The sequence below is a fragment of the Apteryx mantelli genome, chromosome 2 (assembly GCF_036417845.1).
Source record: "Apteryx mantelli isolate bAptMan1 chromosome 2, bAptMan1.hap1, whole genome shotgun sequence".
In the NCBI taxonomy this organism is placed as follows: domain Eukaryota; kingdom Metazoa; phylum Chordata; class Aves; order Apterygiformes; family Apterygidae; genus Apteryx; species Apteryx mantelli.
This window is the reverse complement of record NC_089979.1, coordinates 93,364,587-93,388,292: the sequence shown is the minus strand read 5'-3', so window position 1 is coordinate 93,388,292 and position 23,706 is coordinate 93,364,587. Positions and strand designations below refer to the sequence as shown.

At 42.3% G+C, this 23,706-nt stretch overlaps 1 protein-coding gene across 1 annotated transcript in view; it reads right to left on the bottom strand.

Moving 5' to 3' along the window:
- The window catches only part of TPPP (tubulin polymerization promoting protein), a 70,795-nt gene that overhangs the window by 38,311 nt on the left and 8,778 nt on the right, over positions 1–23,706 (bottom strand). Inside the window, exon 2 of the mRNA XM_067291058.1 lies at positions 20,101–20,415. Within this exon, the coding sequence (XP_067147159.1) occupies positions 20,101–20,411 (311 nt within the window). The 5' untranslated portion in view covers positions 20,412–20,415. The remainder of the gene's footprint in view (positions 1–20,100; positions 20,416–23,706) is intronic.

Below are 23,706 nucleotides of genomic sequence, written 5' to 3'. Positions count from 1 at the left end.
AAAGAAGATCAAGCTAGTTCTGTTCATTTTCTTTCAACTACTTTCCCAGCTACTTCATCCACTTCAGCATAATGAATAGCTTTTCCATTATTCCCATTTGTGGAGAAGTGATGAAAGAAAAGCAACATGCCTGAAAGAGGATACCACAATTCCAGCTTTTCTTCAAAACTAAGTAATTTCTGTTGCAAAAAAATCAATTCATTTTTACTATAAAAGCTTAGAAAACCAACAATGCTATTTGTGGTTATGTTGATAAAGGATGACCTTATATACTATATATATACGCTTTTATATATGTACATATACACACACATATGCACAAAAATATAAATATACATATAAAAAATAATATCAAATAAAGGAACACAGGGCAAATGTATTGGTTCTCTCAATAAAGAATTAACAAACTGAATACTCCTCATTGTTCATTTTCAGCTAGTACCAGCACTTACTGGGAACAAAAATGTTTAATCAGATTATGGTCATTACCCTCAGATTTGCATGTACACCACTCATTATGCTTAATTATTAGAGTAAAAGTGTCCTAGACTCAAATCACAGACACTCTATTACCATATTCATCCAACATCTATTTTTAGTACAATGTTGAAAAAGTTTCAGTGTTCTTGACTTTTGGATACACGTTAAGAATACCATCTAATAGATTGGCTATTAGCTACCATATAGGATATATATTTTCTTTCATCGTAGCTACCTTTCAGTACCTTCTCCTTCCAGTCCAACTGTAATTATTGTTTTCTTAGATTTGAAACTCTACCAACTTACAAAGCACTTCCGATAAAAAAAGTAAGACTCCTGAAATGCCAAGTCACTCCCTTTTTTACTTCCCCACCTATAATTTCTTTAAAGAACATCAATTCATCTGCTAACTTCTTATTAGCCACATATTGCAAAACAAAACAAAAGAGTACAGCTAACAGAGGCAGCAAACAGATGCAGCGGTTTGCGCAGCAGTTTGCACAGAAGGGCGCAAGAAGGCACCTTCGTTTCCAAACCTAGTAGTGTACCCTTCCTCAGATATGGTCATGACATGCCACAGAGCACATTCCCCAGTAGCTGTTGGAGTTGCTGCATCAGCTGCGTCAGAGGCTTGGACCCAGACAGACCCTCTGACAGCAGATGCAGCTCTACAGGTCTCAGGCTGCAGGGAGCACCTGGGGCCTTTCTGTGAGGCCTGGGCTGACAGTCAGCTCTCCTGCAGAAGGTGTGCTGTTGTTGGTAAGTTGTGTTGTCAGGTAAGGGAGTTACAGGAGGAGATCAGTAGGCTGCGTAGCATCCAAGAGGATGAGCAAGAGATAGACGGGGTATTCTCAGAGACCATACAACTCTGGGAGTCCCAACCTCCCACAGCAATGGAGTTGCCGGAGGGCTCTGTGCCATGTGAAACGGTACATCATAACACTGTAGAAGAAGGCTGGAAACTGGTCACTTCTTGTAGGAGGAGAAAGGCTCTTACTCCTCCTGAAGGCTTGCAGTTGAGGAACAGGTTTAGTGCCCTCCAGGATGAGGAGGAACTGGGCATGGCTTCAAGGGAAACAACTGGGCTGACAGACCCTGTGCCATGTGGGAACACCCGGAAGAAGCGGCAAGTGATTGTCATGGGTGACTCCCTGCTGCAGGGGAAGGAGGCACCTATCTGCCGACCTGACCCCTTGTCTAGAGAGGTTTGTTGCTTACCAGGGGCTTGAATACGAGATGTCATACAAAGACTGCCAAGGCTTGTCCACGCATCTGACTATTACTCTCTGCTGCTCTTCCACGTGGGCACTAATGATACCAAGGGCAAACTGGAAACCATCAAACAGGATCTCAGAACTCTGGGGATGGTGATCAAAGGTCTGGGAGCCCAGGTCATTTTCTTCTCAATCCTGCCAGTGAGGGGGAAGAATGGGAGGAGCAGGAGACGGATTTTCCAAGTTAACAACTGGCTGTGCTGCTGGTGTTGGCAACAGGGTTTTTGTTTCTATGACCATAGGACCCTGCTTGAAGATCAACAACTGATGGGGGGAGATGGGATCCACCTCACTAAGTGGGGCACCCGTGTCTTTGCCAGCAGGTTGGCCAGCCTGGTAAGGAGGGCTTTAAACTAGGAAAGATGCAGGAAGGGGGGAAGTTATACAGACAGTGCAGTCAGCAAAATGTGGCTCAAGTTGGGATGCCACCAGCGGGTGCATGCAGCCAGGGAAGTGCGCACAGGACATGACTATGGAGGATCCTCTTGCACCCCTCCTGGGAAACCTGCATGCTTGATTACCTCTCTGAAGCACCTGTACACCAATGCATGCAACATGGGGAATAAACAGGAAGAACTAGAGATCTGTGTGCAGTCGCAGGGCCATGATCTCATTGCAGTTACAGAGACATGGTGGGATAGCTCGCATGACTGGAGTGCTGTCATGGATGGCTACATGTTTTTTTAGGAAAGACAGGCCAGGAAGGTGAGGTGGTGGAGTTGCTCTTTACGTGAGAGCGCAACTGGAATGTATCAAGCTCTGCCTAGGGGTGGATGAAGAGCAAGTTGAGAGCTTATGGGGAAGGATTAAAGGGCAGGCTAGCATGGGGGACACTGTTGTGGGTGTTTACTACAGGCCACCTGATCAGGAAGAGGAAGTTGATGAGGCCTTCTACAGACAGCTGGAAGTAGCCTCACAATCACAGGCCCTGGTTCTCATGGGGGACTTCAGCCATTCTGATATCTGCTGGAGAGACAACACAACTAGGCACAAACAGTCCCAGAGGTTCCTGCAGAGCACTGATGATAACTTCTTGACACAGGTGGTGGAGGAGCCAACAAGGAGAGGTGTGCTGTTGGACCTTGTACTAACAAACAAAGAAGGACTGGTGGAAGATGTGAAGGTTCAGGGCAGCCTTGTCTGCAGTAACCATGAGATGGTGGAGTTCAGGATCCTGCAAGGAGGAGGCAGGGCACTAAGTAGGATCGCAACCCTGGATTTCAGGAGAGCAAACTTTGGCCTCTTCAGGGACCTACTTGGAGGAATTCCATGGGGTAGGGCCCTAGAAGGAAGGGGGGTCCAAGAGAGCTGGTTAATATTCAAGCATCACTTCCTCCAAGTTCAAGAGCGGTGCATCCCTATCAGCAAGAACTCAAGCAAAGGAGGCAGGAGACCTGCATGGATGAGCAAGGAGCTCCTGGCAAAACTCAAACAGAAGGAGGAAGTATACAGAATGTGGAAGAAGGGACAGGCCACTTGGGAGGAATATAGGAACGTTGTCAGAGTATGCAGAGATGCGACGAGGAAGGCCAAGACCCATTTGGCATTAAATCTGGCAAGGGATGTCAAGGACAGCAAGAAGGGCTTCTTCAAATACATCAGTAGCAAGAGGAAGACTAGGGAACGTGTGGGCCCGCTGCTGAACGGGGTGGGTGCCCTGGTGACGAAGGATGCAGAGAAGGCAGAGTTACTGAATGCCTTCTTTGCTTCAGTCTTTACTGGTAAGGCCAGCCCTCAGGAATCCCAGACCCTGGAGGCAAGAGAGAAAGTCTGGAGAAAGGAAGACTTTCCCTTGGTCGAGGAGGATCAGGTTAGAGATCACTTAAGCAAGTTTGATACCCATAAATCCATGGGCCCCAAAGGGATGCACCCACGAGTGCTGAGGGAGCTGGTGGACATTATTGCTAAGCCACTCTCCATCTTTGAAAGGTTATGGAGAACAGGAGAGGTGCCTGAAGACTGGAAGAAAGCCAGTATCACCCCAGTCTTCAAAAAGGGCAAGAAGGAGCAGCCAGGGAACTCCAGGCCAGTCAGCCGCACCTCTAACCCTGGAAAGGTGATGGAGCAGCTCATCCTGGAGGCCATCTTCAAGCATGTGGAGGAAAAGAAGGTGATCAGGAGTAGTCAGCATGGCTTCACCAAGGGGAAATCATGCTTAACCAATCTGATAGCCTTCTATGATGAAAGGACTGCCTGGGGAGATGAGGGGAGAGCAGTGGATGTTGTCTAACTTGACTTCAGCAAGGCTTTCGACACTGTCTCCCATAACATCCTCATAGAGAAGCATATAAGAAGTGTGGGCTAGATGAGTGGACAGTGAGGTGGATTAGGAACTGGCTGAATGGCAGAGCTCAGAGGGTTATGATCAGTGGTGCAAGGTCTAGGTGGAGGCCTGTAGCTAGCAGTGTCCCCCAGGGGTCAATACTGGGTCCAGTATTGTTCAACATCTTCATCAGTGACCTGGATGAAGGCACAGAGTGCACCCTCTGCAAGTTTGCTGACCATACAAAACTGGGAGGAGTGGCTGATACACCAGAGGGTTGTGCTGCCATTCAGAGGGACCTGGACAGGCTGGAGAGGTGGGCAGAGAGGAACCTCATGAAGTTCAACAAAGGCAAGTGCAGGATCCTGCATCTAGGGAGGAATAACCCCAGGCACCAGTGCAGGTTGGGGGCTGACCTGCTGGAAAGCAGCTCTGCAGAAAAGGACCTGGGAGTCCTGGTGGACAACAAGTTAACCATGAGCCAGCAATGTGCCCTTGTGGCCAAGAAGGCCAATGGTATCCTGGGGTGCATTAGGAAGAGGGTCACCAGCAGGTCGAGGGAGGTGATCCTCCCCCTCTACTCAGCGCTGGTGAGGCCACATCTGGAGTACTGTGTCCAGTTCTGGGCTTCCCAGTACAAGAGACATGGAGCTACTGGAGTGAATCCAGCAAAGGGCTACGAAGATGATTAGGGGACTGGAGCATCCCCCCTATGAGGAAAGGCTGAGAGAGCTGGACCTGTTTAGCCTGGAGAAGAGAAGAGTGGCCGGGGGGGGAGGGGGAAATCTTATCAATGTATACAAATATCTGAAGGGAAGGTGTCAAGAGGATGGGGCCAGACTCTTTTCAGTGGTGCTCAGCAACAGGACGCGAAGCAACGGGCACAAACTGAAACACAGGAAGTTCCATCTGAATATGAGGAAAAACTTCTTCACTCTGAGGGTGACAGAGCACTGAAACAGGTTGCCCAGAGAGGTTGTGGAGTCTCCTTCTCTGGAAATATTCAAAACTCGCCTGGATGCAATCCTGCGCAATGTACTCTAGCTGACTCTGCTTGATCAGGGGGGTTGGACTAGATGATCTCCAGAGGTCCCTTCCAACCTCAACCATTCTGTGAACACAGAGGTATGCTTCAGATGGCTGTAGACATGTATTTGGAGTCACCTACAACTTTCTCCCAAGATGCCCATGTAGAGCTGCAAACATTAATCAGTGCATCCCATCTGCAAGTCGGCCAAACCTTCCACTGAAATCATGCCAGCTGAGAACGCTGCGATACATGCTGTTTTGCCCAAAAGAGCACATGGATCCCCACCTACATTACAAGTGCCCCAGGCATCTGTTTCTATACAGCATCCATCTTAGTGAGAAAATGTAAATAGCTCATGTCCAGGAGAAAGGTTGACACTATCTGCTCCAAATGAAGACACAATGAAGAGCAGGAGCATCAAAAGGATAAGCATAAGGAGCGTCAAAATGGGATTCATTACGTTCCCCCAGTGTCACAAACTAGCCTGGCATGCAACAGCTAGTACTATACAAGGGGAGGTGATTGGACAGGGCGGTAAACAGTGCAGTCACCACCTTTCCATCTCATACCACAGAGCCTCATTCTTGCAGAAGGGAGCACACCCCACCTTTTTGTGAAATACAGACTGCAGGTGACAATGACCCTGCAGCAGCCCATTGCACTCCTGGCAAGAGCTGCCTACCTGCCAGGAATCCTCACTTCTGCAGCCTCTCATATCACTCTCATCCTGGTCTGAGTCAGAGTCAGCTAAACCCTCCATTCTCAGCACTATCAATGCCATTAACAGACAACAGCCCAACTGGAGTAGCAAATACCTTCAAATGTAACAAAGCAGACAAGCCCTGGACTAACTGGGATTGCACTGGGAATTATAATGAATATATCTGGAGATCTTGTGTAACTGAGTTAGATTCCAATCATTAAGCACAGACCTACCACACTTTTTCATACTGATTTTTCAATTGTGGTGTAATAAGCTACTGCCATGTTACAGAATCACTGTGCAGCTTTTCTGTTCTTAGCTGGAAAAAACAAAACAAACAAAAAAAGCTTGTTCTTGTACACTCTTTGATGATGATACAAAAGCCATGAGCTGTATCTTTTGCATAGCCTAAGAAAAATACAGCCACTATTGCACAGCAACTGCTCCTCTCATTAGCTTACTTTCTTTTTTTAAACAAGATTTGCAACTGTAGGGCACAGAATAAAGATACGAGACATCTGGGCAGTGAAGCAAGTGCTGTCATGTGTCATGGGAGTCACCGCCTAGTGCCAAGAATCACCACTGCTCTGCAGCTGCTGGTACTCATGACCACAAATGGCACTAAGTAACACAAAGCTAGCTGTCTCAGCAGGGACAAAGGGATGAACAGGTCTACAGGATTCACTTCTCCCACCACATGATGGTGGCTCATCCTCTTCTGTAGGGCCTCATACTTTTAGGGCTGCTGCAGCCCTAAAGGGCTGCAGGAACCTTTTGGAAGCACACACATCCACAGATAATAATGAGAAAGTTTCTTCTGGCTTCTTCAGAGTACAGAGACTTTCCTGGGCTTAGGGTACTCAGGTTAATAGACTGCCTCATCATTCTTCTCACTGTTTCATCTGCTAGAAGAAGGCCCACTCAGAGAACCTCGCTAACAGTTCTCAGCAGACTTCCATTTTCCTTGGAACAGAAACAGCCCTCAGACCAAAGACAGGAAGTAAAAGCTGTAGTTTTTTAAACACAGATACACTTCATAACAGCGCAACATGCTTCCCTCTTTCTTTCTTATGAAAGTTTTCTCTGAGAATGCTGGCAAATCTTGCCTTCTCCCTCAAGACAACAGACACATCGGAGAAGAGAGGTTAACAGAGCAAGGAGAACTGAGAAGGGCCAAACATCCTGTTTCTGCAGTCTTGAGAATTATTTCTAATGAGCTATGGAAATCACTACCAATTCTTATACAACAGTAAGGAAGTATAGTTAAAAGGCAATGAGGGCATAGAAATCAAGAACACACATTCCCCCAATACTACTGCAGAAGAACATAGGAGTTTGATGAAGAAAAAAATGCATCCACTGAAAGCCATGCACTTTCACCGGTTTGGCCTGTTTGCAGCAGAAAACTTGGCCTGTTTGCAACAGAAAAACTGCATCAGTGTAGTTAAGTGAACGTGAATTTTCCGGATTCAACAGGACCTCTATGTCAACTTTGGCATCAAAGGCTTAGAAGCATCCTAAAAAATTTGTATCACAATCTTGCAAGTCGAGTAACGGTGCAAGACTAAAAGATCAGAACAAGGCACCATACCCCAAAGGATCTCCAGAATCAATTAATGGGAATTAATTGCAGCAAGAAAAGCTACTGGACTTCAGTAATATTACACATTCGAAACAAATGAGGTGAAATAGTTTTCACAGTGAACTCATCTCACCACTGAAACAACTTATTTGACAATATTTTCTACTGCTTGCCATCATTGACAAAGATATTCAGATTTGATTTAAAGCTGTTCAACAGCTTAAATAGAAACTTACTGGCTTGATGCAAAACATTGCAATAAGTTTTTTTGGCCTGAGTTACAAAGAAGGTCAAGACAGTACTGTAACATGCCTTTCCTGCCTTAGTTATTGTGTCTTTTTAGTAACAATGAGCCAAATGAAATATTGGAGGCAAGCATTACTCGACAAAATGGCAGACTGAACACTGCTTGTCCTCCCTGCCTTAAATATATATATATAAATAAATAAAATAATAAATTAAAAAATAATAATAATAAAAAAAGCATCTTTTTCCAACTCGCGCTAAATGATACTAGTGATAGGAAAATTATCAAAATTACTCAAGATGCACTACTCAATGGCTACTCAAGATACGGGTATTACTCCTCACAATCACTAGTAGCCCAGTAACTGTAGTTCTATGTAGGGAAGCAGCAGCAGCATGCTGGGAACAGTTGCGCTGCTGAAAACGCTGCAATGATGGGCATTAGACAAAGTGATGACAGCATTCCTTACCAGAACAGTATATGTTTTAACCATGGTATTCCTGGTTACAATCCATCAATTTTAATCATCTTTCCTTAATTCTTCATTTAAATGTTTTCTGTATGTGCTCCCTTTACACTTTAGCATCTAATATTATTTACTCCCAGAAAAGGTTGTCATAAAGATTTGCATATATAATCAAAATGTTCTGGGAGCCTTCAGAATCAGCAGTGTTAGCAATCTTAGCACGTTTCTTAAAATTATTTATTTGATGATAATATCCAGAACCTTAATAAAAAATGAAAGCCTAAAACCAACTATTAAATGAGATTTTTTTTTTCTCCTCAAAGGAAATTCTATTTCTTTTTTCTTTGATTATATCAGGACTCCACATCAAAACAATTTCTTTTAAATTCATGGACATACAGGCACATACCTAAAAACATTGCAGAAAGTCAGGAACAGAGATCAAACTTAAAAGAAACATCTAGATTTCATTCATGTTTCTTCAGCTTAGCACAAAACAGAACAAAATTTGGAAGTGGTAACTCCAATCTAATAAAGTCAGGGTGATGACTTTCAAAGGAATAGTTTCTAGTAACATCAACTTGGGTGTTTTAACACTGCAAGCCCTAACTCTATATATAGCACCCAAACCTTCTCACTGATTAGTAGTCACACTGGAGCATGATCAAAATACATTGAGAAGGTGCTTTCTATCTGACATCGCTTCCAGTAACAAGTTCAAATTAGTAAGTTAAACAGTGCCTGATTGGCCTAGGTCTAACACCATCAAGACAAGATCACGTAGTGCCCAACTTTAAGGGGCAGATCATGTGTTGCACACTTAGCATTTACAAATGACCCTTTCCATTCCTCCTCTGTAATATCAGCCCCAGGCTCCAGCTCCCTCGCATGCCAAGCTCCAAGCAACCACAAATCATGGCATCTAGTAGACTGATTAACATGACCTTTCATAAAGTTGAAGATAATATGCCAACACTTCTCTAAGGAAGAGTTCTACATTCATATTGGTGATGAAACAAAATGGGGAAGATGTACAGTACAAATTCCCTAGCTTTTTTTAAGTTGGAGTTTTGGTGAGTCCTTCTTCTACATAATGTTACCAGAACTCTTTGATGAAAGTTGTTCTGATTCAGTTGTAAAGTAGTCCTCTCAAAGCCCTAGATAATATGAAGAGCACAAGAATCAGCAAACTGGTTTAAAAAAAAAAAAAATCCACAAGAAGTTGAAAGAAGATGACAAACTACCTCAAATTCTGTGTCCTTCTATTTACCAGCATCACACTTTCCATTGACCTAAGTGGACCACATCTTAATTCTTTTAGCAGCTTTATGCACACAGGCATCTTAAATACATCTTAATTTCAGCATTAATGCTTTATTAATCTTCTTTAAGAGATGGATAATTTCTAGTCAATGTCCTTATTCTGTGAGTCAAAACACTGTACATACACACACACACACACTTTGTTCCTATAAAGTGTCCCCTCTAACTTCAGAATAGAACTTAATTATGGTTCTATATATAGGAACAGGACGAAACATGCATATTTTTGGCTGTCACAAGCACTCTTACATATAGTACCATATGGCTGCAAACTGTGTTGTTTAGCAATGTTTTTCTCAGGGTCGTTCAGAATAAATACAAGTGCAAAAGGTAGTCTATCAGTAATAATAATAAATCCTAGATCAATAATCACATGTAGCCTATCCACATTTATGATCACTGCCAGTAACACTCTAGTCAACAGTTCAAAAGTGACATGAATTCAAGCTTTTTTTCCTTCTCTAAACATAAAAATCACAGTCATGCTTAGCAATAGAACAGCAATTACTACTTTTGACAAGAAGTGGTCACAGAGAACAAAAATAATAAATGAGAGAGGCAAGCTACCTGCTCAGAGTCAGTCCTAGTAGATTCTATACTCATACACTAATGTCTGTCAAGTTCTTTACAACACAGTCAACACTGATTTATTTAGAACCATAAAAGTCATGTAACAATTAAGGTTGGCAGGAACCTTTGCATATGAGTCTGTACCCAGGGTAAACCCCTGCTCAGGGCAGGTCTCAAAGCAGGGTGCTCAGGGACTTCTCCAGGCAAGCCTTGAACGCCTCCAAGGACAGAGATTCTACAACCTCTCTCCGCAACTTCTTCCAGTATTTGACAACTCACAGGGAAAAAACCCAAACAACTACAACAAATCCTTACATCTCATCTGAATCACTCATGTGCCAACTTCGGTCTGTTGTCTCCCATCCGATCGCTCTGCACTTCCAAGAACAGTCTGGCTCCATCTTCCTCATGTCTTCCGGGCAGGTAGCTGGGGGCAGCAATAAGGTCTCCCCTTCGCCTTCTCTTCGCCAGCCTTCTCTTCTCCAGCCTCTTCTCCCTGCACGTCACATGCTCCAGCCTCCTGAGTGTCCTGGTGGCCTTGCACCTTGCTGCAGTATGTCAAGACCTTTCTGGCACTGGGGAGCCCCAGACTGGACACAGTACTTGGATGTGGTCTCACAACTGCCAAAGAGAAGGGAAAGATCACATCCATGGACCTGCTGCATTGGCCTTCCTTGCTGCAAGGGCACACTGCTAACTCACATTCAACTTCTTGTCCTCCGCAATTCCCAGGTCCTTTGGGACAGAGCTGCTTCCTAGACAGTCAGACACCAGCCTGTAGGGTTATCCCATCCCAGATCCAAGACTCTGCAGTTTCTTTGGTTGAACTTCATGAGGTTCCTGTCAGCCCCTTTTTCCAGCCTGTACAGCTCCCTCCGAATAGCAGCCACCGTCCTCCAGACTATTCCCCCTCAGGTTGCTGTCATCTGCAAACTTGCTGAGAGAGCACTCCGTCCCATCTTCCAGGTCATTAAGGAAGACATTCAATTGTACTGGTCCCACTACTGATCCCCAAGAGACGCCTCTACTTACTGGCTGCCAGCTGGACTTTGCACCACTGATCGCAACTCCAAGCACAGCAGTCCAGCTCATTTTCCACCTGTCTTAGGGTCTACTTAGGCAGCCCAAATCTCACCAATTTGGCAATAAGGAGACTATGGGAGACTAGCTCCAAGGCTTGCTAAAGGCAAGGTATACTAACTACATCCACTGCCTACCACCCCTTGTCTACAGGGCCAGTCACTTCATCAGAGAAAGTAATGAAGTCGCTCAGGCATGACTTGCCCGTGGGAAATCCATGCTGGCTGCTCCAAACCACCTTCTTGTCCTTCGTGTGTTCAGAAATGGCTTCCAAGACAATTCGCTTCACAGCCTTCCCAGCAACTGAGGTTATGCTGACTGGCCTGGATCCTCCCTCTTTGCCCTTCTTGAAGATGAAGGTGATGGTTGCCTTCTTCCAGTCATCAGTCATTTTTCCTCCAACTGCCATGACCTTTGGAAGATGCTGTTGGCCAGCTCCTTCAGCACACTTGGATGCATCTTCTCTGGTCCCATGGGTTCGTGTACGTCTAAATGGCTTAAGTGAGCCCTAACTCTGTCTTCCCCTACTGTGGGTACTGCTTTACTCGTGGGACAGACTCTGCTAGCAGGCTCGGGGACCTGGGAGCCCTGAGGGCAAGTCCTGCTAGGAAAAAAAAGAGGCAAAATATCTCAGCCTTTTCCATGTCCCTTCTCACTAGGCCCCCTGCCCCACTGACCAAGGGGACCACGCTCTCCATAGCCTTCCTTTTGCTACCAAGGTACTTACAGAAACCTTCCTTGTTCTTCTTCACCTCAAGACTTGCTACTCTCAGCTCCAGATGAACATTGGCTTACCTAACTCCGCTCCGTCATGCGCGGGCAACACTCCTCCCATGCAGCCTCTCCCTGCTCCCACCTTCTGGCTACTTTCTTTGTGCACTGGAGCTCAGCCAGAAGCCCCAGGTTCATCCAGGCTGGCCTGCTGCCATGCTTGCTCGACTTTCTGTACATTGCAGTGGACTGTTCTTGTGCTCTGAGGCGGCTGTCTTGGATTACCAACCAGCTCTCCCGGGCTCCTTTGCCCTCCAGGGCAGTTTCCCAGGGGATCCTGCCAAGCAGGGGACCCTGAACAAGCCAAACTCTGCTCTTCTCAACTCCAGGGTTGTAATTCTGCTGTTTGCCTTGCTCACTCCTCTCAGGATCTTGAACTCTACAGTCTCCTGGTTGCTGCAGCCAAGGCTGCCCTCAGCCTTTACATTTTCAATCATCTTCTACCTTAATTCATACAAAATGAGGAACAAAGTCTATATTCATGGTCAACAATCTTGCTTGTTATTCAGTAAAACATTTAACTTTGTAAATAACACAGATTTTACATAACTTCTTTTACAGACACGTAACAGGCAATTGCAAATGATGGTGCAGTTATATGAGTAAACTAGGCTGACTTGCAGGAAAAAAAAACCCATGAGGCAAGATCTCATACCAGAGCCCTACTTCTACTCTAAACCAGTAAGTCCTTGTTGCCCACCACTAGCATATGTGACAAATTGTAGCAGATTCCAAGTGAGCTGGTATATGATACTGTGTACAGTATCATATAGCATCCCAAACTGACTGGGAAACAAAACACCTGCCAGTGTATCTCTAGGTTTTAATGTGCATATGTTTAAACACAAAAAGGTGTTAAAAATCTGCAGCAACATACAGCACTTTGGTGTGACTGTTCGCTTGCTCAGGGTTTGGGCCTAACAGACAGCTCATGCTAAAGCCAGATGTATGCTGGGAGCAGCACCACTGGGCTAACGCAAAAGCAACATGTACACTGGATACTCAAGGACACAAAGAACAAGGCCTCCTGTCCTTGTGGTTTTATAAGTAACTGCTTGTTAATACCTGATAAGACCGAAACTCTTTGGAATTCAGTAGTGTACTGTAAATTTGAGAGATCACAATGAACTGTGATACTTTGGGCAGAGAACTTATCAATTTTACATGCACAAAACAAGCCTGCACAGCAGCAATTGAATCCAAACCCATCTCTTTCTTTTCAAGCGATCACTGTTATACTTTTAGAAGTTAGGTCACTTGGCAGGAAGGGGAGAAGGGCTGCTTTGTTTTTACTCATAAAGAATCTCTTCAAGGCTAAACCACAAAAAGCAACCTTACTGTTTGCTTCTTGGACAAGAAAGGAAATTGGATGCTAATTTCAATTAAAATAAAGCATAGATGGTATGGTAAAGAAGAAAATGTTCCTTGTTGTAACTTACCTACCTTGTCATCTATAACTGCACTGCTTTGAAATCTGCTGGAAGTGAGAGAGTTATTAGCACAGATTATGCCCTTGCATACTGTTCTGTACCTACGTAACACTTATTTCCTGACACAGACATACTAAAGTACCCAAGTTAACTGTTCTGTCTACTTCATGCATAACAAAGGATTATACAAGCCACATTCTGGGCCACTATTAAAAGAATCCCTCCAGTAGGGAAGTAAAATACAACTTAAGACTATACTATGCTTCATATATTTATAAACACCAATTCATACATCACACTGCATCATGAAATGTACTTAAAAATTTTAAAAGGGACCTCAGTAAAGCATCTATTAAACAGAAGACGCTTCAGAGCAACTTCATGGGCAGATACCTGTTCTGAATGAGCTCAGGTTTCAAAGTACAAGTCCTTTCCAATACACAAAGAAAGGAAGAAGTATCGTTATCATTCAATATAATAAAAAGACAACAATTGTATTACAGCTGGCAAATAGCAAAAGCGTATACTCATTCTTGCCAATAGTTATCTTGCCAGCTGCTCAGTGCAAATATCATCTGTTTTAATTCTTCCACAGTCATACAGCAGTGGTGCGCTGCTACTGAATTAAGACATGGCCGGTCTCAGCCAGAGGCATCGCTGCAGCAACCTGCCTCGTCCTGACTGTGGGAACTAGGTAGACCGCTGGCTGTCAAGATGTCCTCAGAACAGAAAACGGGTGGCTCCCTACAGGAGTCAGGGCACAATACAGTGTGTTGTGAGGATTCTCCATGGAAACAAGAACTTCCTTTCTTAAAAAGATGGAGGTAAGTTTTCCGGACTTTCAAACACATGGCTTCCTCAGCAACAAGGAAACATGTCAAAGCAACATAAGAAACTATTACTGGAATTTAAGGGGACAATTATGCTTTCACTTGATCTTTTCCCAAAAATATTTTTAGAGGGTAGGGAGTAAGGTATATTTACAGAGCTTCTGTAGATTAACTAGTCTTCAATAACAATCCAGTATAGAACCACAAAAATTTGTCTAAAATTTAACACATAGTAACATCAAAACAAACAAATGTTTCCATGGAGACAACTACCTAAATAAATGCTCACAATGGATCCAAGGCGTGACATCACCCAGGCCTGCCTGCAACCATAGCAACGTGCCAGTATAAACAGAAATATTTTGATTTTTCAATCTAATAATGTCATAGAATTAGCAGTTTTATGGCAGTGCTTAAACCATTTTCTTGCAGTGCTGAGTGGTCACACTTCTAAAATAAGAGCAGAGGTATTTATATCAGGGATATTACTATTACCCTATTAACTGCATCCAACAAGTGGAGTATGTGCATGGCATAGCTAACATATCAAATTGCCCAGAGCAGTTGTTGACCCCAATAAACAAAGAAATTTATGTTCCTAAAGCAACACGCCAATATGCTGGTCAGAGATCAGTAACATCTATTCTTCTCGGATATTCTGCTTTCCTTAATACAAAAAAATCAAGTTTTTAGATCGATGTGTTGTGTCTCACTGTCTTGCTGGATTAACAAGAAGAATGCAGCCACATGTTGCTTTTCATACCAAACTCAGAACATTTCTGCGCCCTTCTCCTGTGTCACCAGTGAGCTTGCTTTCTGCAAGGCAACAAGATTCACTAAACCCATATTATACTCTGCAAGCGCACTGCAAGACGCACAGCCTCCAAACTTGTACAACTCTGCCATTAGCAATGGAGGAGCAATATAAAAGGAGCAGTCAGTTAATGAGGAAAATTAGTAAGGAGGAAGGCAACTGCTTCAGCTACGAAAAAGATGCCCACAGAATCCCCAGTCCCATGAAAAATACCCATTTCCAAATGCTGCTGCAGGTCTGCAAGTTATATGTCTCTATATTCAGCATGTTCAGATTGAATTACCACTCTTAATATGCCAAATACAAAAGAAAGATGTCTATATAAAGTTCAGCTAGTATATGAAAAAGGAATGCTTTGAGAGAGCTAATATTACCAAGATATTTATATCAAAACCCTGTGTTTTAGCAGAAGCCTGAACTACAAGGAATAATGGAGTTGTTACAGTTACAAAAATGGTGAAATACTATTTTTGTTTCATGAAAATTTCACATCTAATAATCTGTGAAATGTTTCCTTCTCCTAGAGCATGACTGCGACTTCAACCTGTCTTCAGGTACGGCACCAAATGCACTGAGAAATTAGGGACCAGTTAAAAAAACTACTTTCCACAAAGTATTTTCAACCTTCTTTTCTTACCTATGGTATGAGCAGATTTCTCAGAGGAGAGGTTTGCTTCATTTTTGCCACATTAAGGAGAGAAAGCTATCTTGACAGGAATTAGCAAAAAAGATTTTTACATAACTTTAAGCAAGGAGCTAGCTTTGAAATGAAAATGTACCCCACAACCATTCTGTTACTGTTGTATGCAATCCAATGAGGATATGAAGAAAAGAGTCTAACATTTCAAGTTTTGACTGTGAAACTATAAAACACAACTAGGAAAGCTTACTATATAATTGCATTTACAACCATATAAATTTTTGTTGGTTTCAATGCGTTTTTTAATAGATTTAATTCCATAAGACACTGTAAAGCTTTATAATTCACTAATCAAAATTTCTTTTGCTTTTCCAGATGCAATATGCATAGAAAGGTAATGATATTGTGTAGGGTATCTTTATATGTTCTTATGACATACCTAAAAAAAATTTTACTTTTCTATTTGTTATATATTTGCCAGTCTATCCCAACGTTATTAAGTTAACCCAATTATTTGACATAAATATAGGTGGTTTTCCTCTGAACAGAGGAACTTATACAAAAAGCAACTTATACAAAAATATTCATCAATGTGGCCACTCTCTAAACCGCACTTCAGCTGTTCATTTCAAGTAATTCCAGTGCAAAATTCACTGCTGCTTAATTTTTTTTTATATTTTCTTAGCTGACAATATAAAGCATTTTAAATAGAAAAACAACAAATATGCAGAAAATGACACATCCATTAAATGAAATTTTAATATAGCAATAGCTTTAATAGCAATATGTATTAAAATCCATCAAATTGTTAGGGGTTGTGAACACTTTTCTTAAGAACCTCCAAATCACTGTTGAACAGAAATACTTGGGGGGGGGGGGGGAAAATCACACAATTCACTTCTTTTCTTACCAAAGAACACTTCCAGCAATTCTTCTATTGTGCCTACTACTGTGCATTCTTTTCATTAGACCATTTCCTTGCTCTTATCCTAAAGTACATAAAAATGTCATACTTATATGAAGACTTTCAGTGAATCTTTTATGCAAGATGAACAGACAAATCACACTTCAGTCTGATCTCATGAAGAGGAAAAACAGCATACTACAGCTATTTTCTTATTTGTAGCAAAGCTACATCAGTATTTCCTCAAACTTTATAACAGCATAAACTTAACCTTAATTGAACTAAGGGCTGAAAGACAGACACACACTTCCAGCTTTACACAAATACCATGGGCTAGTCATAACTTTCAGAAGTTTAGTTCACCTATTCCAGAGGGATTTTGCATCTGGAAAAGTGTTCATTATTTCTCAGGACTGAACTGATAAACTCTCTTCTGTAGCAGAAAAAGCTATCAATCAATGAATTAAAACCATCTTTTAGGAGCTCTTGAGTAAATGTATCAGTTGCTAATTTCCAGAAACCAATCTTGGCCCTATCAGCAACACAGTTCCTGCCTAGCGTTTTGATAGGATCTGTAGCAGATCAATGCATGAAACCAGGGGAGGTTAGTAAGATGACAAAGAGAGGCTTTACACATAGACATAATTCATAAATCCAAAGAACAATTTTACAAGATTAATTATTTTCTAATGTTCAAACCACATGTTCCATTCTCATAAACAACAAGTACAGCTGGCCAGCAAACAAGCCCTGCCAAACATGCTGGTTTCACAGAGAAAGACCAACTGAAAACCTGTTTGGAAAGTCTACCACCATCCTAGATGACAACTGTAATTTGGGTATGACAAACATCTCTTCTGATCTAGGGGCTGTGTTCCCTGACCAGACTACAACTCCCAAGATCCACCACAATCCCATCACTGAACCATCATGACTGTAAGAATCCCAGGCCAAAGTCCATCCTGCAAGATGGACTTTGAAGTCTATCTGAAGAACCTAAAAACAGCAATGAAGAATAGAGCTGTAAGATACCCATAAGCATAACTCATACTGAGGCGAGGAAGCACCATTCTGCTAAACAGGATTTTTTTGCTGGGGTGTTAGAGATTCTTTTACAGAGTTTAATTAATGTTCTTCATGTAATACAGACAGTGAAAAACTTGGGTTGTCAAGAAACTCTAGTGTTCTGCTAGGAGAAAGCTGCTTGTGAAACGGAAACATGTAAGAGTTCATTTTGTGAGTAGGCCTTTCTTGATGCATCACCAAATTATCCTTATCCTATAGCTTTGAGTTAAATGTGAAGCAAAACAGAAAAAAAGGAAATGCAGTTGTTTGAATATACTCTAGAAACCCCCTATACTCAGCTTATACGGAAGCCTTCTAGGATGTGGCATATCACCAATGCTTGAACAACCGAACCCATTAAATCTTTCCTTGATAAAACTTAAAATACTATATGTGAAATCAATGTGATTTGGGGTAGAAAGAAGAATTGCTAACATATGCTCTTGAAAACAAAATCCTAAAATACACTTAAGAAAATCTGGAAATATATCTATTGAAAGCATGAACACAAAAACCAGACGCTCCTAATAAAGTGTGAGATAGCAAACCTCAGCTGTTGACAATTTACCTGTCAAACACTGAAGTGTTATTAATTAAAAAAGAACTTAAAAAGAGAAGAATGTAAAATACATGCTACATGTGCAGGTAAGAAAGAGACAAGTAATTATTAAACAATACATTAAAATAACTTAATCAAATGCAAAATTATTTTTGTCTTCCAACCATTAAATATTGGATGGAGAGAGGAAAAGATAACATGCTTCTTCAGACAGAAATGACAGAACTTTCCAACCATCAGGAAACAAAGTGCTAAGAAAGCATCACGCCTGCTGTACAGACATGGCCCCAAAGAGGCAGAGACAAGGACCCTGAGCTACACAAACATTGCAAATATTACAATGGAGACCCTATATGCTGATGTTCCCCTTTGGCCACAGGTCCCCAACACTTCCCAGCTCACTCTTGTAGAACAGAGCTGGATTCATTCTGTACCAGAAGGCATCGAAATGGACACTGCTTTAAATCTGCTTGCACATTTTATGCCATACCATGGGGCTGCTGTATTACTAACTTGCCCAGAACCTACTATGACAAAGTAGCTCCGAGATTTGTTATTTCCTGTGATGACAGAAACAGAGAAATATTTAAGTTGATGAAAACCATAGAATATTTGAAAATAAATGCTGACATCTTCCATCACAAGTCAACAAAGAATCAAATAACCCTACAACCTACACATCCCATTCAAATGAGCTAGTTCACTGACAGTATGCTTAGCTCTGGCGATACAACTTTCAAAAAAATATCAGTAGACACTCAAAGGAAAAAGAGACTAATCCAAGAACAAGAGTGTTGGACTGCGCACATGTAGTGTTGTCAATGGCCTAGATAAGATCCTGAGGAAAAAGAAAGAATGAAACAGCTGTGAAAAGTAACATACTTGCCACAAACACCACATTTTTTGGCTCCAGAGATGACAAATGTTAGGAAAAAATTACGGATGAGGTTGTTATAAACAATGTAGTCATTACCAAATCAATTAAGTAATGTCCTGCTAACCATGCATGTTACTTTGGACAATTTGTGAAGGTCAAGGGCCTTTTCTTCTTTGCCTTTCTATGCCTTGATGCACTCTAAAGGGTCAGTACTTGTAGCAGGTTTTCCTAACAACTCTTGTAAGCAATTCTGTTTGCAAGCCCTCTCCTCAGCATTACACCACAAGGATTGAGAGCACAAGCCAAATAAGTTTTCCTACAAGATGCAAATACAATTAAGAAGAAGCATGCCTCTAAATACAATGAGGCATGGAACAATTTAAATAGTTACTGTGGTAATAAAAAGCAGAAAAGGCAAGGCTACCAGATCAGTTACAGGGTGGGGTGTGGGGGGGTGAAAATGATCCCGTCATATAAAGTGAGAACAGAAAATGATTTGGGGTTTCATACAGAATACACTGAAATAGCTGAATGTCTTCCCTTTGACTTGAGTACTTTCTGGATCAAGTCCTGCCTAGGTTTTCAACTTGGACAGAAAGTTTCACTAAAGCTCCAGCCTACATGCAAGAATATGCTGGGACCACTAAAACAATACTAACCAATGAATCACAGCCATGGGGGTATGCATCCCAACCTCACCATCAGTTTGGTGTCCCTGGTACCTTCTACTTCAAACCTGGGCAGGTGTTGTGCTGGACATCAGGACTGTGCTTGGAACTCAGGCCTTAGTACATATCCAACCTTAGCCTCAGCCTTTTGAGGCTGAGTTTTGGAAGGACATAAGACTACAGCCTGACTTGCTTCAGATACCCTTCAGCAAACATTCACAGCATTTACTGCAGTCAAAAAAAGCATGTGTCTCAGAATAACATGCATTTGTCTTGATCATATGAAACCTCTCTCCACACCTTAACACCTGCAACACTGAAGTCAGTTTAAGATATCAGGACAGAAGCTGAAAGGTGTATCTTCAGGTGAAGCAACACAATTTCAGAAAGGAACATGAAAGACAGATTGTGACAAAGGCATACAGTGCACAGCACAACATCTGTGAGCAAAAGAAGATAAATTTAGATGACGTCTACAAAACATGTGGGAGGACATAAGAAAATGATTGCAGAAAGGAACTTACTTGATTTTACTGAAGACAATATCAACATCTGTGATTGTCACATTCTTCCCATCTATCACATGACAGTCCTTGCATAGCTTTGACCAGTTCTTCCCATGCATTTCTTTTCCTGTGGCTCTTGTATCGCCATGGATGGCAAATTTTCTAAAAGCCTCTTCCAGAGCACTTATTTCTCCTGCCACAGCTCCCTCATGGGAGCTGTTTGAGTCATATGATAATCGTTTTGCTGCTCTCTCCTTTGCTGGATCTGAAGGAGACTTTGGAGGAGTCTTATTCGCAGGTTTGATCGACTTTGCTTTATTGTCAGCCATTGTGCTACAAAGAAGAGGGAAAACTCATTACATTAATTAGCACTAGTTTACCTTTTACTAAGCTGTCTTTGAGAACAGGACAGGCTACAGTCCATGTCACAACATATGAAAAATAATTAGACTATAAAGTTAGCAAGAACTTAGTGCCCTCCACCATCCAACAACAATTATAGCTATACACAGAACTACATGTAACTTTCTGCCCATCTAGACAAATATTCCAGTATAAAAAAAATTGACCAGGAAACATCTGACATTCCAAAATAAGGCACAAATCTACTTTCACCACCATTTTACATCAGTCAATAAGAGAACACTTACCAGCTGTGGGGTTTTTCTGTTTTTTTTTTTTAGGATGGCAAGCTGAATTCACTACAGTTCAGATACTATCCACCATGGCACCCTAGTGGCTTGAGTAGAAGTTTGCCTTTTACGCAGTATATATTACAATCTAGGTTTATTTTCCAAGGGAAAATAAACAACCCTTTATTTTCTGGACTGTGAGTTTTTAACAACTATTTATTGAAAATGGAAGTTGCAGTGAAAACATTAATGTTTCAAAGGGCTAACAAGTAAGGAAATTCTCAGAAATTCTTGGACAAAACTCTCTTGTTAGCAAAACCAGTTGTTTCTCAAATTTACACCCACAGAACTGTAGCTTCAGTCCCTTGGAATGAACACCTCCAGAATGAAGTAGCACTAAGAAGGGATGTCACTACTGCAGAGAACAAACTTCAGATTACCTCATGTTCATATTGGATAGGTTTGCCCTTTAAAAGAAATCTTAAACCAAGGAACAGAATGCTAACACCTATTTTCAGGTGACATCATAAAATGCAGGAAAAAAAGGAAGACTGAAAAAGAGGAAGACAATTTCGTACTCTTCCTTCATTCATTCATCCATGGAAGTCACTGTCTGCAGAAGAAGAAATGTACAATTCCACCAGAGCTGAACACTCTTCACATGAAGCAGTGATGCCCAAAGGACATACTACAGCCCACAAACATGCCATGAGAGCACCAGCAGCATGCCACAGAAGCCTATGCATTCTGCCCATCCACTCACAGAATGGCTGAGGTTGGAAGGGACCTCTGGAGATCATCTAGTCCAATCCCCCTGATCAAGCAGAGTCAGCTAGAGTACATTGCGCAGGATTGCATCCAGGCGAGTTTTGAATATTTCCAGAGAAGGAGACTCCACAACCTCTCTGGGCAACCTGTTTCAGTGCTCTGTCACCCTCAGAGTGAAGAAGTTTTTCCTCATATTCAGATGGAACTTCCTGTGTTTCAGTTTGTGCCCGTTGCTTCGCGTCCTGTTGCTGAGCACCACTGAAAAGAGTCTGGCCCCATCCTCTTGACACCTTCCCTTCAGATATTTGTATACATTGATAAGATTTCCCCCTCCCCCCCCGGCCACTCTTCTCTTCTCCAGGCTAAACAGGTCCAGCTCTCTCAGCCTTTCCTCATAGGGGGGATGCTCCAGTCCCCTAATCATCTTCGTAGCCCTTTGCTGGATTCACTCCAGTAGCTCCATGTCTCTTGTACTGGGAAGCCCAGAACTGGACACAGTACTCCAGATGTGGCCTCACCAGCGCTGAGTAGAGGGGGAGGATCACCTCCCTCGACCTGCTGGTGACCCTCTTCCTAATGCACCCCAGGATACCATTGGCCTTCTTGGCCACAAGGGCACATTGCTGCCTCATGCTTAACTTGTTGTCCACCAGGACTCCCAGGTCCTTTTCTGCAGAGCTGCTTTCCAGCAGGTCAGCCCCCAACCTGCACTGGTGCCTGGGGTTATTCCTCCCTAGATGCAGGATCCTGCACTTGCCTTTGTTGAACTTCATGAGGTTCCTCTCTGCCCACCTCTCCAGGTCCCTCTGAATGGCAGCACAACCCTCTGGTGTATCAGCCACTCCTCCCAGTTTTGGATCATCAGCAAACTTGCAGAGGGTGCATTCTGTCCCTTCATCCAGGGCATTGAAGAATAAGTTACTCTTAGCCTGGCAGAAGTAAGAGGCCCTGGAAGGCCTAGGTATAGGGTCCATGGTGTGCCTGCCCCAGCAACTAGATGCAGGCTTTTACCAATTTTACTACATAAAGAGGTGCTCCAGGTATCACAAGCTTGGCAAACACTGGCATAAAGGCTGGAAAGTCCACTGTACTACCTCATACACCCTTCTGAAATCACAAATGTCTCTTTAGCACACAGTCTGTGGTTAATATATGCAAAGATTGGCATGTACTTCTAGTTAACATTTTATTTCTGCATCAGATGGGAAGTTCTTTTGATTTATATACTGTACTTTGATAGAAGTTCCACAACTATGGAAACAATTCTCAACTTCTACCCCCTCTGATTTTGCTTAACCTCTATTACTTGAACAGCCAAGACATACTCCTTTCTTCTTCTATTCAGTCCTGCATGCTGCAAAAGAACTAGCCATTCTGCATCCACCAACTACTGCTTGCTATGCAACAGTTATTGCTAAGCTTGAAGCCCTGAACATGGAGAGACCTCTCCTTTGTGATCTTTGACTGTAACATGAAATGGTTGGACCACACGAGAATACATGATCAACACCAAAGCATCACACTACTAGCTAGAGTCTTCTATCTTAAGCAAATGAAAACAGAACTCAATTTTGGAACAATAACTCCACCCCCTTCCTTTAGACTTATTGCTATTTTTCCCAGAATATAACACTGAAATCATGTTTTTTTGAACAGTCTGTCTTAATTCAATTCCCAGCCAACAATCACTATGTCATCTCCAATTTGACAGTGGAATATTCTACTTTTTAAGAACATGTACTTAAAATAAAGCACTGGCACTGGACCAGATGAATTCCTAGGAGCTCCGCTATTATCTTGGCATCATTAACAACAACCATAAACCCATACTTGAAGTATTATAATCTACTTGTACTGAAAAGAGAAACTCTGGTGAAAATAGGAGTGACAACAGTCTGAATTTCCTGAAATGAGATTTACAGTCCATAACTAGAAACACCTTTTAATAAAAGTTACTTCAGTAAAGGACCTTTGTCCTTTACACTTGAGCAAATGCAGCACAGCCAAAGCAGTACTGCATATTTTGAAAATGTTTAAGTAAATGCTTAAAAAGCTAGTAACATATTAAGCCTGGGGATTCTTCCATCTTGTTTATATATTCAGCACAAGTTCTGGCCAAAAAACTGAAATTCCAATTTAAAATGACAGGAATTTACTAACTGTACCCTGAGAGTTATATGTGCACCTATAAAATAATAAGAAAAGCACAGAATCAGATTGAATA